Below are 19,187 nucleotides of genomic sequence, written 5' to 3' on the forward strand. Positions count from 1 at the left end.
TGTAAAAGTCGTAGATATTTTGCGACTAGTCCGGCACGCAAAGGCAGTGTCTTTAAGGTTTAATGGCGCTCTGTACTTCTCCCTACGTATGTGTACCGAAACCGATAATTTCGGATAATATCGGCAGTCCGATATTATCGGATATCTCTACTTATTTTAGATGTTTTGTTCAGACTTTTTGATGATGACCGTCATTATTAGCCCTTACATTGTTGCCTCTCTTTGCTGATTGGTTGGAAGACATCTTATGTTCCACTGACTCGTGCCAAATTCAAGCACAAGTGGGCAAATGTGGTTTAAATCAGAATGCAGGATGATGATGTCATAAAAGCGGGTGTTGTGTCCGGCCAATGTGTGTGTGTGTGTGTGTGTGTGTGTGTGTGTGTGTGTGTGTGTCCATTACAGAGATGCTGTCCCGCGAGCCGTCAGGCCTGTACGTCCAGGAGAAGGTGACGTCCTCAGAGGTCCAGCGCCAGGAAAAGAAGGAGCAGGAGAGCCGCACGTCCGAGCCCACCAGGGCGTGGCGCTCCCAGCCCGTGTAGATCACGATGGCCTCAGACTTTTCGGGCACTAGAGGGTGAGGAGGATGAGTACATGACGGTCATGATTACACACTTTGTGTGTACACTATACTAGTGGGTCAAATGCCATCCATCCATCCATTTTATACCACTTTTCCCTTTTGGGATGGGGGGGGGGGGGGGTGCTGGATCCTATCTCAGCTGCAATCGGGCGGAAGGCGGTTCTACACACTGGACAAGTCGCCACCTCATCACACGCTAACACAGATAGACAGACAACATTCACACACTAGTGACCATTTAGTGTTGCCAATCAACCTATCCCCAGGTGCATAACTTTGGAGGTGGGAGGGGCCTATCCCCAGGTGCATGTCTTTGGAGGTGGGAGGGGCCTATCCCCAGGTGCATGTCTTTGGAGGTGGGAGGGGCCTATCCCCAGGTGCATGACTTTGGAGGTGGGAGGAAGCCGGAGTACCCGGAGTAGAACCCACGCAGTCACGGGGAGAACATGCAAACTTCCACACAGAAAGACCCCGAGCCCGGGATCGAACTCAGGACTACTCAGGACCTTGGTATTGTGAGGCACATGCACTAACCCCTGCCTTACCGTGCTGCCCGTTGGTCAAATTATTATTTTTTTTTAATTCAGACCAATAACACCTCGGAATTTGGATTAATCATGTTTAATCACACGTTATTTACCCGCCTGCAAAATTACAATGAACTTTAAAAAACAAAAAACAAAGAGCCCAATATTTGGACATAAATCCACTATGCACAGTTAATGTAAAGGGGCACAAATCTGCATGACTAACGTGATAATTTTTTGTGATTAATCACATTCTCTAATTTATAATAAACGATTCACCCCTATTCAATATCCCACACTAATACCCCACTGTGCAATACGTCCGACACTGATTGTTATTTATTACTTTGCTACTCTTGTCTTGCTCTGTATTTTCTACAGTATGTTGTATAATCTACAGGATTGCTTCTCATTTTTAGTGGATAGTAGTGTATTTCAAATGTTATTTTTATTTTCTTTATTACCGTATTTTTCGGATTATAAGTCGCAGTTTTTTTTTCATAGTTTGGCCGGGGGTGCGACTTATACTCAGGAGCGACTTATGTGTGAAATTATTAACACATTACTGTAAAATATCAAATAATATTATTTAGCTCATTCACGTAAGAGACTAGACGTATAAGATTTAATCGGATTTATCGATTAGGAGTGACAGATTGTTTGGTAAACATAAAGCATGTTATAGTTATTTGAATGACTCTTACCATAATATGTTAGGTTAACATAGCAGGCACCTTCTCTGTTGGTTATTTATGCGTCATATAACGTACACTTATTCAGCCTGTTCACTATTATTTATTTTAAATTGCCTTTCAAATGTCTATTCTTGGTGTTAGGTTTTATCAAATACATTTCCCCCAAAAATGCGACTCATATATGTTTTTTTCCTTCTTTATCATGCATTTTCGGCAGGTGCGACTTATACTCCGAAAAATACGGTACCTATTGTGCAATTTATTTATTTTTATCCCATATTTGTTCCCACTAACGCACATTGAGTTGGAGTCCTTAATCTAATTATATGCGAATATAATGACAATAAAGTCCGTTTTCTGCGATGAGGTGGCGACTTGTCCAGGGCGTACCCCGCCTTCCGCCCGATTGTAGCTGAGATAGGCGCCAGCGCCCCCCGCGACCCCAAAAGGGAATAAGCGGTAGAAAATTGATGGATGGATAAAGTCTGTTCCGTATACATCAGTTTTGGCTTGTTTGACTCGTGATTTTTTTTTTCTTTTCACTTTTTATTCAAAACAAAAACTAAAAATAGACAATGTAAATGTGTAGGGACGTACCACACTGCACTATGATAGTGCAGGTGTTCTCAAACGGGGGTATGTGTACCCCTGGGGGTACGTGGGATTTTTTTTTAAATATTCTAAAAATAGCAACAATTAAAAAAACCTTTATAAATACATTTATTGAATAATACTTCAACAAAATATGAATGTAAGTTCATAAACTGTGAAAAGAAATACAACAATGCAATATTCGGTGTTGACAGCTCGATTTTATGTGGATATGTTCAATAAATATTGATGTTAAAGATTTTTTTTTTTGTGAAGAAATGTTGAGAATGAAGTTGATGAATCCAGATGGATCTTTATTACAATCCCAAGTTGATGATTACTTCTATGTGTAGAAATATTTACTTATAATTGAATCACTTGTTTATTTTTATTTTTGCATATAACTAGAAATATTTTTTTTAAAATCCCAGTACTCTGGAATGCCCTCCCGGTAACAGTTCGAGATGCCACCTCAGTAGAAGCATTTAAGTCTCACCTTAAAACTCATTTGTATACTCTAGCCTTTAAATAGACTCCCTTTTTAGACCAGTTGATCTGCCGTTTCTTTTCTTTTTCTTCTATGTCTCACTCTCCCTTGTGGAGGGGGTCCGGTCCGATCCGGTGGCCATGTACTGCTTGCCTGTGTATCGGCTGGGGACATCTCTGCGCTGCTGATCCGCCTCCGCTTGGGATGGTTTCCTGCTGGCTCCGCTGTGAACGGGACTCTCGCTGCTGTGTTGGATCCGCTTTGGACTGGACTCTCGCGACTGTGTTGGATCCATTGTGGATTCAACTTTCACAGTATCATGTTAGACCCGCTCGACATCCATTGCTTTCCTCCTCTCCAAGGTTCTCATAGTCATCATTGTCACCGACGTCCCACTGGGTGTGAGTTTTCCTTGCCCTTATGTGGGCCTACCGAGGATGTCGTGGTGGTTTGTGCAGCCCTTTGAGACACTAGTGATTTAGGGCTATATAAGTAAACACTGATTGATTGATTGATTTTTCAACAACTTTTAAGTTATTTTTTTATCTATTTTTTCCAAATAGTTCAAGAAAGACCACTACAAATGAGCAATATTTTGCACTGTTAAACAATTTAATAAATCAGAAACTGATGACAAAGTGCTGTATTTTACTACTATATCACTTTTTTTCAACCAAAAATGCTTTGCTCTGATTAGGGGGTACTTGAATTTGAAAAAAATTCACCGGAAAAAAGGTTGAGAACCACTGTGAGAGTGTATACAGAACATTATTATTCCTTATTATGTCCTCGCAGATATTGAACGCGTCACTGGAGAGTGTGAACTGATGAATGATGCTAATTTGCTCTTGCACACTAAATCAATAATTGACAGCGCTGGAAATAAATGTGATGCGGGGAGATGTCAGACCTCTGCTGCAACAACTTCATTAAGTTACGTTTGTCTCCAAGCACCCACAAGCGTGCACAAATACTTTTGCGCGCCCATCTTACGCCGACATGTCAATTAAGGCAGAGAGCTAATTGAGCAATTAAAGTTCAATCAATTAATCCCTCACTCAGCCTCTCGTAACCTTTGCCTTCATCAAAAGAGAGGACGCACGTTGTCATGGCGATAAAGACAAAAGTGCACGGGTTTACCTATTCCCAGGACGACGAGCGAGGCCAGCGCCACCAGGGTCAGCATGATGGTCTGCGGCGAGCGTGGAGATTCCCACCGACACGGGAGAAAAAGGCGCACACGGCGGGAGGGTTCCACTCGGCGAGGAGTGGACAGAGATGGGTGCAGGGAGCCGGGACACCAGGGGACAGCAACGGGAGGCCTGGAAGCAGCCGGCGTGTTTATAGGCGGACACACCCCTCGCTCCCGAAGGCCAGGACCCCTCCTCCACGGGGGCAAGGGAGGACATCAGTCCACAACACACACTACCCTCACCCGGGTGGACCGGAGGGAGGGACGAGTTAACCCCTGAGGTGAAAGGTCACTTGAAAACCAGCATTTTTCATTTTTTTTTGGCTTCTTGGATGTGACCTTGAAGGGCGCTCGCCGAACCTGCAAGGGAAAAATATTCAAAACGTGAATGAGAGGAACTAGTCAAATTAATGACAAATAGATACATGTAAAATATATCGAAATGTATATTAAAATATATATGTATTTTTTAATATTTTCAAAATGGTAATTTAATGCAAAGCTTGCAAAATAAACACATTTAAGAAAAAAAAAATGATACTTTTTGTGGTGGGAAAAAAACAATAAAATGTTTTAGCACCTTGCAAATTTGTGTTTTACGTTTCAAAAAATTTGTTTTGTTTTATTCAAAGAACTAGTAAAATTAATGACAAATACATGTGAAACGAAACGGCGTGGCGCAGTGGGAGAGTGGCCGTGTGCAACCCGAGGGTCCCTGGTTCAAATCCCACCTAGTACCAACCTCGTCACGTCCGTTGTGTCCTGAGCAAGACACTTCACCCTTGCTCCTGATGGGTGCTGGTTAGCGCCTTGCATGGCAGCTCCCTCCATCAGTGTGTGAATGTGTGTGTGAATGGGTAAATGTGGAAGTAGTGTCAAAGCGCTTTGAGTACCTTGAAGGTAGAAAAGCGCTATACAAGTACAACCCATTTATCATTTAAAAAATATGTCAAAATATATATTAAAAAATATGTATTTTTAAAAGTTTTGTAAATATTAATTTAATATAAAGCTTGCAAAATAAACAGATTTAGGAAAAAATCATCTCTACTTTTTGTGGTTAAAAAAAAAACAATAACATGGTAACGCTCCTTGCAAGTTTGTGTTTTATGATTCAAAAAATGTGTTTTTTTTAATTCAAGGAACTAGTCAAATTAATGACAAACACATACATGTGAAATATGTCAAAATACATATTAAACTTTTGTTATTTCAAAATATTTTCAAAATATGAATTTAATATAAAGCTTGCAAAATAAACACATTTAAGAAAAAAAAAATGATACTTTTTGTGGTAGAAAAAAACAATAACATGGTGACGCACCTTGCAAGTTTGTGTTTTACGATTCAAAAAATGTGTTTTGTTTTATTCAAAGAACTAGTCAAATTAATGACAAATACATACATGTGAAATATGTCAAAATATATATTACATTTTTGTTATTTTTAAATATTTTCAAAATATGAATTTAATATAAAGCTTGCAAAATAAACACATTTGGGAAAAAATTATCTCTACTTTTTGTGGTAGAAAAAAACAATAACATGGTGACGCACCTTGCAAGTTTGTGTTTTACGATTCAAAAAATGTGTTTTGTTTTATTCAAGGAACTAGTCAAATTAATGACAAATACATACATGTGAAATATGTCAAAATATATATTGAAAAAATGTGTATTTTTTAATATTTTCAAAATAGTAATTTAATGTAAAGTTTGCAAAATAAACACATTTAAGAAAAAAATAAAATACTTTTTGTGGTGGAAAACAAACAATAAAATGATTAAGCACCTTAAAAATTTGTGTTTTATGATTCAAAAAAATTGTTTTGTTTTATTCAAAGAACTAGTCAAATTAATGACAAATACATGCATGTGAAATATGTCAAAATGTATATTGAAATATATATGTATTTTTTAATATTTTAAAAATAGTAATTTAATGCAAAGCTTGCAAAATAAACACATTTAAGAAAAAAAAAAAGGATACTTTTTGTGGTAGAAAAAAACAATAACATGGTGACGCACCTTGCAAGTTTGTGTTTTACGATTCAAAAAATGTGTTTTGTTTTATTCAAAGAACTAGTCAAATTAATGACAAATACATACATGTGAAATATGTCAAAATATATATTACATTTTTGTTATTTTTAAATATTTTCAAAATATGAATTCTGTGTTGGCCCTGCGATGAGGTGGCGACTTGTCCAGGGTGTACCCCGCCTTCCGCCCGATTGTAGCTGAGATAGGCGCCAGCGCCCCCCGCGACCCCGAAAGGGAATAAGCGGTAGAAAATGGATGGATGGATGGAATTTAATATAAAGCTTGCAAAATAAACACATTTGGGAAAAAATCTATTCTACTTTTTGTGGTAAAAAAAAAACAACAACAATAAAATTATAAAGCATCTTGTAAGTTTGTGTTTTACGATTCAAAAAATGTGTTTTGTTTTATTCAAGGAACTAGTCAAATTAATGACAAATACATACATGTGAAATATATCAAAATGTATATTAAAATATATATGTATTTTTTAATATTTTCAAAATAGTAATTTAATGCAAAGCTTGCAAAATAAACACATTTAAGAAAAAAAAAAATCATACTTTTTGTGGTGGGAAAAAAACAATAAAATGATTTAGCACCTTGCAAATTTGTGTTTTACGATTCCAAAAATGTGTTTTGTTTTATTCAAAGAACTAGTCAAATTAATGACAAATACATACATGTGGAAAATGTCAAAATATATACTAAAAAATATGTACTGTTAAATATTTTCAAAATAGTAATTTTATGTAAAGCTTGCAAAATAAACACATTTAATAAAAAAAAGAAAATACTTTTTGTGGTGGAAAACAAACAAAATGATTAAGCAATTTAAAAATGGGTGTTTTATGATTCAAAAAAATTTTTTTATTCAAGGAACTAGTCAAATTAATGACAAATACATACATGTGAAATATGTCAAAATATATATTGAAAAAATGTGTATTTTTAAATATTTTCAAAATAGTAATTTAATGTAAAGCTCGCAAAATAAACACATTTGAAAAAAATAATAAAATACTTTTGTGGTGGAAAACAAACAAAATGATTAAGCACCTTAAAAATTTGTGTTTTACGATTCAAAAAAATTGTTTTGTTTTATTCAAGGAACTAGTCAAATTAATGACAAATATATAAATGTGAAACATGTCAAAAAGTATATTTAAAAAATATGTATTTTTAAATATTTTAAAAATATTGATTTAATATAAAGCTTGCAAACTAAACACATTCTGGGGGAAAAAATCCCTACTTTTTGTGGTATAAAAAAACAACAATAACATGGTAACGAACTTGCAAGTTTGTGTTTTACGATTCAAAAAATGTGTTTTGTTTTATTCAAAGAACTAGTCAAATTAATGACAAATATATAAATGTGAAATATGTCAAAAAATATATTTAAAAAAATATGTATTTTTAAATATTTTCAAAATATTGATTTAATACAGAGGGTGCAAAATAAACACATTTTGGGGGAAAAAAATCCCTACTTTTTGTGGTAAAAAAAAAACAACAACATGGTAACGAACATGCAAGTTTGTGTTTTACGATTCAAAAAATGTGTTTTGTTTTATTCAAGAAACTAGTCAAATTAATGACTAGTTCCTTGTATGAAACAAAACACATTTTTTTAATCTAATTTGCAAGGTGCTTTACCATTTTATTGTTGTTTTTTAATACATATTAAAATATTTTTATTTTGAAATATTTTCAAAATATGAATTTAAAATAAAGCTTGCAAAATAAACACATTTGGGGAAAAAAGATTTCTACTTTTTGCGGTAAAAAACAACAATAAAATGATAAAGCACCTAGAAAGTTTGTTTTACGATTCAAAAAAAGTGTTTTGTTGTATTAAAAAAAATAGTCAAATTAATGACAAATATATAAATGTGAAATATGTCAAAATGTACATTAAAACAAATTCATCTTAAATATTTTCAAAATAGTAATTTAATATAAAGCTAACAAAATAAACACGTTTGAGAAAAAAATAAATCATACTTTTTGTGGTACAAAAACAACAAAATGATAAAGAACCTTACAATTTTGTGTTTTACGATTCAAAAAGTGTGTTTTGTTGTATTCAATCATTTATTACTATTACCAACTTTCTATCAGAGAACATTTCAAGGGCCACTTTCATTAATAACTCCTTGTTGGCTGCACATTTTTCTATCACCCTGTTGAGCTCAACATTGCTCAATAGGATTCTATACTGTTCTTAAAAGACATAAACAAATAATTTTCAATAAAATTTTACAAATATATATTAAAGACTGAAATGAGATTGTGAGTGATTCGATTGTCATGCTTGGGTTGACGATTCCATTCAGAATCGGTTCTCCATTTAACCCGATTTTCGATTTAAACGGACTCTTGCGATGAATTATTTGGTATAGAAAAAAGAACGGCAGCAAGGTGCAGCAAGGGTTAGTGCATCTGCCTCACAATACAAAGGTCCTGAGTTAAATCCCTGGCTCAGAATCTTTCTGTGTGGAGTTTGCATGTTCTCCCCGTGACTGCGTGGGTTCCCTCCGGGTACTCCGGCTTCCTCCCACCTCCAAAGACATGCACCTGGGGATAGGTTGATTGGCAACACTAAATGGGCCCTAGTGTGTGAATGTTGTCTGTCTATCTGTGTTGGCCCTGCGATGAGGTGGCAACTTGTCCAGGGTGTACACCGCCTTCTGCCTGATTATAGCTGAGATAGGCACCAGCGCCCCCAAAGGGAATAAGCGGTAGAAAAATGGATGGATGGTGTTGTTTTCGAAGACTCTCCCTGTCCGTTCCTCAATGTGTGAGGCAGCACATCCCTCTGCCTCAAGTTGCCAAGGAAACATAAACCGGTGTACAAATCTGGATTTGGGCCTTCCGCCCGAATACGGCTGCGATAGGCTCCAGAGACCCAACAGGGACAAGCGGTAGAAAATGGATGGGGGAAAAAAAATAACACAGTCAGTTAATTGTTTCCAGCTGTTTGTGTCAACATTGCCACTTTTCCCTCATTCCACTTTTTTTATTTTTGCAATTTTTGCAGAATGTGTGGCGGGCCGGTAAACGATTAGCTGCGGGCCGTAAATGGCCCCCGGGCCGCACTTTGGACACCCCTGGTGTAGAGGGAAGCGGGTGGGCGCCGGGGCCTCTCTCATTAATCGCCAAACTGAATCGCTCCTCTGTATTAACGAGAACTACAGCGCCATCTTCTGGATCCGGTCGCTTGCAAAAAGGTTGCTGTGAGTAACATAAGTATTGTTGTTTTTCGGACATTTAGGGGCAGGGTCAAACTCTGGGACGGTGGTTTACTTTCATTAGACCTAAGGTCTGAACAAAAGCCGGACTCTTTGTTGTCCCTCCCAGACCCCTGCTGGCACAATGGAGCGCGAGGGGGACGGGGCCCGGCCCTGGGGTCAATGGCGCTTTCTCTCCCCCACTCGGCCCGAGAGACAAAGACATGCATTGAACGCCCACGCCACGCGTCTCGTCGGCATGTATGAGGATTATAAGGGGCAGGGGAGGGCGGGGAGTTAAAACCGGTGCAGATGTTGGACTCACGTCTGGCTAAATGTTTCTATTAGTGTGCGAGGTGGCTGAGGAGGAGTAGAGCTGACTGAAAGCGAAAGTTAGCCAAAGTTAGCCTCATTAGTCACGTTTGCACAACTTGGAAACACCCGAGGGATGCATGAGTGATGACGGCGCGGAAAGAGTAGACACTGATGAGGAGGTCTTGATCGTCCAGGTTCCCGGCGCACCAGGTCCTGGAGGGGCTGCTGCAGTCATTTTGGCCACTCGGTGACAAATCACCTCCTTTCAAAATAGTCCGCTGACGTCAACGCTGAAGCAAATGGACCATCTGCCATCTTGTCCCCCGCTGTAGAAAAGCACACGCTTGGCTTTGATTGTTTAAATGGGACGAGACAAAGGTGGAAGATTGGGGTGTTTGGTGGCTTCTTTATGAGCTTGGCGGCTGCGGAATGTGGCGAGAGCCCAAACACTGCGGAAGTTGATCCTTGGGCTGGTGGTGATGTAGAACACTGGTGCAGGTAGGAGAGGGGACCCTGCCTAGACCGCCCAGCACTTCTAAATTGTTCTAGGAGCTGTCCATCCATCCACTTTTTTCCACTTATTCCCTTCGGGGTGCCAGGGGGCGCTGGAGCCTATCTCAGCTAAAATCAGGCGGGAGGCGGGGTACACCCGGGACAAGTCGCCACCTCATCGCAGGGCTGGTAGGAGCCATATTTCCAGACAATCTAAGGACCAGGGGCACCAGACTACTCCTTTCACTATTATTCCTTTTCTGAATACCCATCCATCCATCCATCCATCTATATTCTACCGCTTATTCCCTTCGGGGCCGCTGGAACCTATCTTAGCTAATATCGGGCGGAAGGCGGGGTACTCCCGGGACAAGTCACCCAAACATCGCAGGACTGGTAGGATCCATATTTCCAGACAATCTAAGGACCTGGGCACCAGACTACTAGTTTCAATATTATTCCTTTTTTATAAAACCCATCCATATTCTACTGCTTATTCCCTTCAGGGTCGCTAGAGCCTATCTCAGCTAATATCGGGCGGAAGGCGGGGTACACCCGGGATAAGTCGCCACCTCATCGCAGGGCTGATAGGATCCACATTTCCAGACAATCTAAGGACCAGGGGCACCAAACTACTCCTTTCACTATTATTCCTTTTTTTAAAACCCATCCATCCATATTGTACCGCTTATTCCCTTCGGGGTCGCTGGACCCTATCTCAGCTAATATCAGGCGTAAGGCCGTGTACACCCGGGACAATTCGCCACCTCATCGCAGGGATGATAGGATCCATATTTCCAGACAATCTAAGGACCAGGAGCACCAGACTACTCCTTTAACTATTATTCCTTTTTGAAAACCTATCCATATTCTACCGCTTATTCCCTTTAGGGTCGCGGGGGGCACTGGAGCCTGACTCAGCTAAAATCGGGCGAAAGGCGGGGTACACCCGGGACAAGTCGCCACCTGATCGCAGGGCTGTTCTAGGAGCCATATTTCCAGACCATCTAAGGACCAGGGTCACCAGACTACTCCTTTCACTATTATTCCTTTTTTCAAAACCCATCCATCCATATTCTACCGCTTATTCCCTTCGGGGTCGCTGGACCCTATCTCAGCTAATATCGGGCGGAAGACGGGGTACACCCGGGACAAGTCGCCACCTCATTGCAGGGCTGATAGGATCCATATTTCCAGACAATCTAAGGACCAGGGGCACCACACTACTCGTTTCAATATTATTCCTTTTTTGAAAATCCATCCATATTCTACCGCTTAATTCCTTCAGGGTCGCTGGAGCCTATCTCAGCTAATATCGGGCGGAAGGCGGTCGTACATCGCCACCTGATCGCAGGGCTGTTCTAGGAGCCATATTTCCAGACCATCTAAGGACCAGGGGCACCAAACTACTCCTTTCACTATTATTCCTTTTTTTAAAACGCATCCATCCATATTGTACCGCTTATTCCCTTCGGGGTCGTTGGACCCTATCTCAGCTAATATCGGGCGTAAGGCGGTGTACACCATGGACAAGTCGCCACTCATCACAAGGCTGTTTTAGGAGCCATATTTCCAGACAATCTAAGGACCAGGGGCACCAGACTACTCCTTTCACTATTATTCCTGTTTGAAAACCCATCCGTCCATCCATATTCTACCGCTTATTCCCTTTAGGGTAGTGGGGGTCACTGGACCCTATCTCAGCTAATATCGGGCGGAAGGCGGGGTACACCCGGGACAAGTCGCCACCTGATCGCAGGGCTGTTCTAGGAGCCATATTTCCAGACAATCTAAGGACCAGGGGCACCAGACTACTCCTTTCACTATTATTCCTTTTTTGAAAACCCATCCATCCATCCATATTGTACCGCTTATTCCCTTCGGGGTCGCTGGACCCTATCTCAGCTAATATCGGGCGGAAGGCGGGGTACACCCGGGACAAGTCGCCACCTCATCGCAGGGCTGATAGGATCCATATTTCCAGACAATCTAAGGACCAGGAGCACCAGACTACTCCTTTAACTATTATTCCTTTTTGAAAACCCATCCATATTCTACCGCTTATTCCCTTTAGGGTCGCTGGAGCCTATCTCAGCTAAAATCGGGCGAAAGGCGGGGTACACCCGGGACAAGTCGCCACCTGATCGCAGGGCTGTTCTAGGAGCCATATTTCCAGACAATCTAAGGACCAGGGGCACCAAACTACTCCTTTCACTATTATTCCTTTTTTTAAAACCCATCCATCCATCCATATTCTACCGCTTATTCCCTTCGGCGTCGCTGGACCCTATCTCAGCTAATATCGGGCGGAAGGCGGGGTACACCCGGGACAAGTCGCCACTCATCACAAGGCTGTTTTAGGAGCCATATTTCCAGACAATCTAAGGACCAGAGGCACCAGACTACTCCTTTCACTATTATTCCTTTTTTGAAAACCCATCCATCCATCCATATTCTACCGCTTATTCCCTTCGGGGTCGCGGTTCCTTTTTTGAACACCAGCATTTTTTATTTTGTCAGACATATAAAGTTCTAAAAAAAAAAAGTCTTTGACAAATCGGTTTAATTTAAAAGTTAGATGGCTGAAATTTGGCTACAAAGCTTTCAAGGTTCACGGTTCAAAGTTTATTAGTCCCAGGCAGAGGACACCACAGTGAAATGCTTTTTTCCATGCTCTTCAGATATTGCGTACAGTGGGATCCAAACACTTTGAACACGTTTTTCTTCAAAATAACCTAATGGCACTTTCTGCAAAGTTCAGGGTCTCCGCAGGTTACAACAAGCCAAATGTAAGACTTTTTTTAAAGACCACAATGAATACAACTTCAAACCCATTTCACATCGATGCAGCAAAACATTCACAAAAGACTTGAAGGAAAATTGGAGGCCCAGAATTACTTGCAAAGTACATGAATGTATTCACAGCTCTTTCACATTGGAATACAAAATGCTTAACTAGGGCTGGGCGACATATCGATATAATGCGGGTTTGTCTTTGTGCGATATAGAAAATGACTATATCGTTACATTCGAGTATACATTCTCACGCAGTTGCTTTTAACTGCTGGCATTACACTGCAGGCGTTTGTCACTTTTTCTTATCTCGTTTTCTCAATAAAACAAGCGCAACTTCTTACATACGTCACATACGTATATGCCCTCGCGGAGCAAAAAGGTAGCGGCACAGCCCCAACCCACCCTCCTCTGTGGGTCGGTTGATGTAGACGGGGGTGGGGGGGTCGGGGTTGGTGGTAGCGGGGGTGTATAATGTAGCCCGCAAGAGTTAGGGATGCATGGGATACTGGGTATTTGTTCTGTTGTGTTACAGTGCGGATGTTCTCCCGAAATGTGTTTGTCATTCTTGTTTGCAGTGGGTTCACAGTGTGGCGCATATTAGTAAGAGTGTTAAAGTTATTTATATCACAACCATCATAATCATTATACTGCTGTGATTATATGCAAGTGTTCATTCAAAGCTAAGGCAAAATATCAAGATATTTATCGTGTATCGTGACATGGCCTAAAAATAGAGATAATTAAAGGAGGCCATATCGCCCAGCCCTACGCTTAACCCAACTCAAAACCACAGAACCATCTCTGTTGTAAACCAAGATTTGTTTGGAAGTCAGAATTAAAAAATTGCCCAACTAAAACTTCTGACCGGGCAGCACAGTTAGTTCCCGCTGTGTCGTTACGTTATTGCGTCCTCAAAAATCTAAACATTTCAAAGCGAGACTGAAGTTTATGCATGTTTTAAATAAAAGTAACATCAATAGAATTTTAAGACCTTCCAAAATCGTATTTAAAGGGGAACATTATCACCAAACCTATGCAAGGGTCAATATATACCTTGATGTTGCAGAAAAAAAGACCATATATTTTTTTAACCGATTTCCGAACTCTAAATGGGTGAATTTTGGCAAATTAAACGCCTTTCTGTTTATCGGTCTTTTAGCGATGAAGTCAGAACGTGACGTCACCGAGGTAACACACCCGACATTTTTATTTTCACATTACAAACACCGGGTCTCAGCTGTGTTATTTTCCGTTATTTCGAATATTTTTGGGAACCTTGGAGACATCATGCCTCGTCGGTGTGTTGTCGGAGGGTGTAACAACACTAACAGGGAGGGATTCAAGTTGCACCACTGGCAAGAAATCTGCCGCCAGACCCCCAATGAATGTACCAGAGTGTCTGCACATTTGACCAGCGATGCTAAGACAGACATGGCACAGAGATGTATGGATAACCTGCAGATGCATTTGCAACGATTAAGTCAACGAAATCACAAAGGTGAGTTTTGTTGATGTTGTTGACTTATGTGCTAATCAGACATATTTGGTCACGGCATGACTGCCAGCTAATCGATGCTAACATGCTACGCTAATCGATGCTAACATGCTATTTACGCTAGCTGTATGTACATTTGAAACTACATACCCACATTTAATGCGAAACAAACACTTACCAATCGACGGATTTAAGTTGCTCCAGTGTCACAAGATGTGAAAGTCCTGATCGTTTGGTCCGCACATTTTACCGGCGATGCTAATAAGGCAGCCATGCTATGGGCCACTTCGTTAGGTACACCCACGCTATGGCCGAATAGCGTCAATAGCTATTCACTCAATAGCTTCAATTTCGTTTTCGCTATCTGCCTCCATACTCTGACCATCTGTTTCAATACATGCGTAATCTGTTGAATCGCTTAAACCGCTGAAATCCCAGTCTGAATCCGAGCTAATGTCGCTATATCTTGCTGTGGTAACCGCCATGTTGTTTGTATTGGCAGCCCTGTATGACGTCACAGGGAAATGGATAGTAGTTTCGAAGATAGCGAAAATAAGGCACTTTAAAGCTTTATTTAGGGATATTCCGGGACCGGTAAAATTTTGAGAAAAACTTCAAAAAATACAACAAGCCACTGGGAACTGATTTGTATTGTTTTTAACCCTTTTGAAATTGTGATAATGTTCCCCTTTAAGAGAATTGTAGACATTTTAAGGCCTTAAATTCAAACTTTCGGATTTTTTTAGACGTGTTAAAACCCCGCGGATACACTGACAGTATTCCAAAGAGGAGATATTAATTTACTCTACACTTTACCCCTTTAAACGCCATTGTAACATATTTTTTAATACACTGAAAACTCGACATGTTAAAATGCTTTTAAAATGCCGGCATAGCTCGGTTGGTAGAGTGGCCGTGCCAGCAACTTGAGGGTTGCAGGTTCGATTCCCGCTTGTGCCATCTTAGTTACTGCCGTTGTGTCCTTGGGCAAGACACTTTACCCACCTGCTCCCAGTGCCACCCACACTGGTTTAAATGTAACTTAGATATTGGGTTTCACTATGTAAAGCGCTTTGAGTCACTTGAGAAAGGCGCTATATAAATATAATTCACTTCACTTCACTTTTACCATAAAATCATCCATCCATCCATTTTCTACCGCTTGTCCCTTTTGGGGTCTCTGGAGCCTATCTCAGCTGCATTCAGTCGGAAGGTGGCGTACACCCTGGACAAGTCGCCACCTCATCGCAGGGCCAACACAGATAAACAGACAACATTCACACACTAGGGCCAACTTAGTGTTGCCAATCAACCTATCCCCAGGTGCAAGTCTTTGAGGAAGCCGGAGTACCCGGAGGGAACCCACGCCTTCACGGGGAGGCCATGCAAACTCCACACAGAAAGATCCCGAGCCCGGGATTGAACCCAGGTCTGCTCCAGACCTTCCTATTGAGAGGCAGATGAACTAACCACCGTGCTGCCCTGGATAAAAGCATCTCCCTTCGAAATACGAGGAAGTTGGACTTCTCAACCAGCAGTTAATGCGAGAAACGTTATTCATTCAGTTTTTGTGCACAGTTCATTCAAATTTAAACTTCGACTTAAATGCAATAAACAATAATCAAGGTGGGTCTGTAGTGCTAGAGAGCTATATAACTGTGGTTTTGAAAACGTTTTTGTGTCACTTTTCAGTGTGTCATCGGCGGTCACTCAAACGAGTATGACCATGGTCCTGGTAGGGGTGTGTCCGTTTATGGAAGATGTCTGTGTGTGACTTTGTTTAACGTGGAGAGACTGGTGCACAGACCGTCACCACACGATCCTTGACAGAATCGGGTCAGGGTCCAGTGTCATGGAGTCCAAGACAACTGGGGACCCTTTTCTGCTGCAGCCTTCTTCCGCCATCGCAGCCGTTGTGGTAGTTCTTAAATCTACCGTCTTCCGCCTGCTTCACCGGTCTTCAGTGTCCGCCCTGAGATCGGTGGGTCGTAAGTTCAAACCCTGGCCGAGTCATACCAAAGACTATAAAAATGGGACCCGTTACCTCCATGCTTGGCACTCAGCATTAAGGGTTGGAATTGGGGGTTAAATCACCAAAAATGATTCCCGGGCGTGGCACCGCTGCTGCTCACTGCTCCCCTCACCTCCCAGGGGGTGATCACGGGTGATGGGTCAAAAGCAGAGAATAATTTTGCCACATCTAGTAATTGTGTGACAATCATTGGTACTTTAACTTCATCGTATCTCTGGCTAGGTGTTAGAATACTTATGTATAGATTATCACACTAATTTTAGTATGCTTAAAAGTCTGTTGCTTTAGTTATTAGCTATTGTGCTCATGTTAGACTTTTTCTAATTTATGTAAGGACAAAACTTCTTGTCTGAGGGGTGGCCTCAGCCACAGATGTTATCTTTGTTTTAGCCCGCCAACAGCCAAGGACTTAAAGGACCTCAACGAAGATAAGATGACAGCACGCAGACGAAGCAGAAACTTCAAGGACCTCAACGAAGATAAGATGACGACACACAGACGAAGCGGGGACAAGGCAAAATCACAAGGCCCCCTGCCCATTCCGTCACGTACTGTGCGTCCTGGACCTGCTTTGCATAGTATATGTGACCACTCCTTTTAGAGGCGGCCTCAGTGATGTTGATTTTGGAACTCTGAATAAACAGGGACGCGGGAGCTGAAACTTAGAGCAAGACTGTGACTACGTGTTCAGCGCCATGCGTTCTCCTCATGAGCTATATTGAACTCTGTCTCTGCTTGGTTCTTTGCTTCTTGTCTGATTAATAGATGTCATCAGTGTTTGAACCCGACACGAGGGGGCAGTCAAATACTAGGCCTTTGCCAAGAGCCATCTGGGGTAACAGTAGTAAAGGGGTTAACCTCCTAGTGCCCCATGACCCCAGAGAGGAGCCTCCACTAAGCCCAGAACTGTCAGTGTGTATTCCCCCACTAAACCACTAGATGGTGACAAACAATGTGGTTATGTAACTTTAAATGCATGGAGTCTTCGTTATTTACGCCAGAGCGTAGGGCAAGATTGTGACTAGGTGTTCAGCGCCATGCGTTCTCCTCATGAGCTATATTGAACTCTGTCTCTGCTTGGTTCCTTGCTTCTTGTCTGATTAATAGATGTCATCAGTGTTTGAACCCCACACGAGGGGGAAGTCATTTACTAGGCCTTTGCTAAGGGCCATCTGGGGTAACAGTAGTAAAGGGGTTAACCTCCTAGTGCCCTAGGACCCTATAGAGGAGCCTCCACTACTGGATGCACTTTAACGTCATGCCCAGGACTGTCAGTGTGTATTGCCCCACTAAACCACTAGATGGTGACAAACAATGTGGTTATGTAACTTTAAATGCATGGAGTCTTCGTTATTTACGCCAGAGCGTAGGGCAAGATTGTGACTAGGTGTTCAGCGCCATGCGTTCTCCTCATGAGCTATATTGAACTCTGTCTCTGCTTGGTTCCTTGCTTCTTGTCTGATTAATAGATGTCATCAGTGTTTGAACCCCACACGAGGGGGAAGTCATTTACTAGGCCTTTGCTAAGGGCCATCTGGGGTAACAGTAGTAAAGGGGTTAACCTCCTAGTGCCCTAGGACCCTATAGAGGAGCCTCCACTACTGGATGCACTTTAACGTCATGCCCAGGACTGTCAGTGTGTATTGCCCCACTAAACCACTAGATGGTGACAAACAATGTGGTTATGTAACTTTAAATGCATGGAGTCTTCGTTATTTACGCCAGAGCGTAGGGCAAGATTGTGACTAGGTGTTCAGCGCCATGCGTTCTCCTCATGAGCTATATTGAACTCTGTCTCTGCTTGGTTCCTTGCTTCTTGTCTGATTAATAGATGTCATCAGTGTTCGAACCCCACACGAGGGGGAAGTCATTTACTAGGCCTTTGCTAAGGGCCATCTGGGGTAACAGTAGTAAAGGGGTTAACCTCCTAGTGCCCTAGGACCCTATAGAGGAGCCTCCACTACTGGATGCACTTTAACGTCATGCCCAGGACTGTCAGTGTGTATTGCCCCACTAAACCACTAGATGGTGACCAACAATGTGGTTATGTAACTTTAAATGCATGGAGTCTTCGTTATTTACGCCAGAGCGTAGGGCAAGATTGTGACTAGGTGTTCAGCGCCACGCATTCTCCTCATGAGCTGTATTGAACTCTGTCCATGCTTGGTTCCTTGCTTCTTGTCTGATTAATAGAGATCATCAGTGTTTGAACCCCACACGAGGGGGAAGTCATTTACTAGGCCTTTGCTAAGGGCCATCCGGGGTAACAGTAGTAAAGGGGTTAACCTCCTAGTGCCCTAAGACCCTATAAAGGAGCCTCCACTGCCGGATGCACTTTAACGTCATGCCCAGGACTGTCAGTGTGTATTCCCCCACTAAACCACTGGATCAGGGGTCTCAAACTCAATTTACCTGGGGGCTATTGGATGCAGAGTCTGGGTGAGGCTGGGTCGCAAGAAAAGATTTCTTAAATGTTTGCATACTCCTCAGCATTTTTAGTTGTATAATGACGTATCAAATTGTATTCTTTGTGCACCACAACTTTACATTCACACACTAGGGACCATTTATGGTTGCCAATCAACCTAACCCCAGGTGCATGTCTTTGGAGGTTGGAGGAAGCCGGAGTACACAGGGAGAACATCCAAATTCCACACAGAGCGCTTAAAGTCCCCTTTAAGACATACTGCAGGTGTCAAACTCAAGG

General features: G+C 41.6%; 1 protein-coding gene across 3 annotated transcripts in view; it reads right to left on the reverse strand.

The window, feature by feature from the left end:
* Positions 1–4,254, reverse strand: part of mpz (myelin protein zero) — a 36,362-nt gene extending 32,108 nt beyond the window's left edge. Inside the window, exons 1-2 of one of the 3 annotated variants that reach the window (XM_061920970.1) lie at positions 4,024–4,241; positions 404–570 (exon numbers count right to left, since the gene is read on the reverse strand). In XM_061920970.1, the coding sequence (XP_061776954.1) occupies positions 404–570; positions 4,024–4,069 (213 nt within the window). In that variant the 5' untranslated portion in view covers positions 4,070–4,241. Of the gene's footprint in view, positions 1–403; positions 571–4,023 lie in introns of all 3 variants that reach the window. The other 2 variants (XM_061920968.1, XM_061920969.1) reach the window with 2 other exon arrangements.
* Positions 4,255–19,187: the final 14,933 nt, after the last annotated feature.

This window comes from Nerophis ophidion, linkage group LG14 (assembly GCF_033978795.1).
Source record: "Nerophis ophidion isolate RoL-2023_Sa linkage group LG14, RoL_Noph_v1.0, whole genome shotgun sequence".
Classification (NCBI taxonomy): Eukaryota; Metazoa; Chordata; class Actinopteri; order Syngnathiformes; family Syngnathidae; genus Nerophis; species Nerophis ophidion.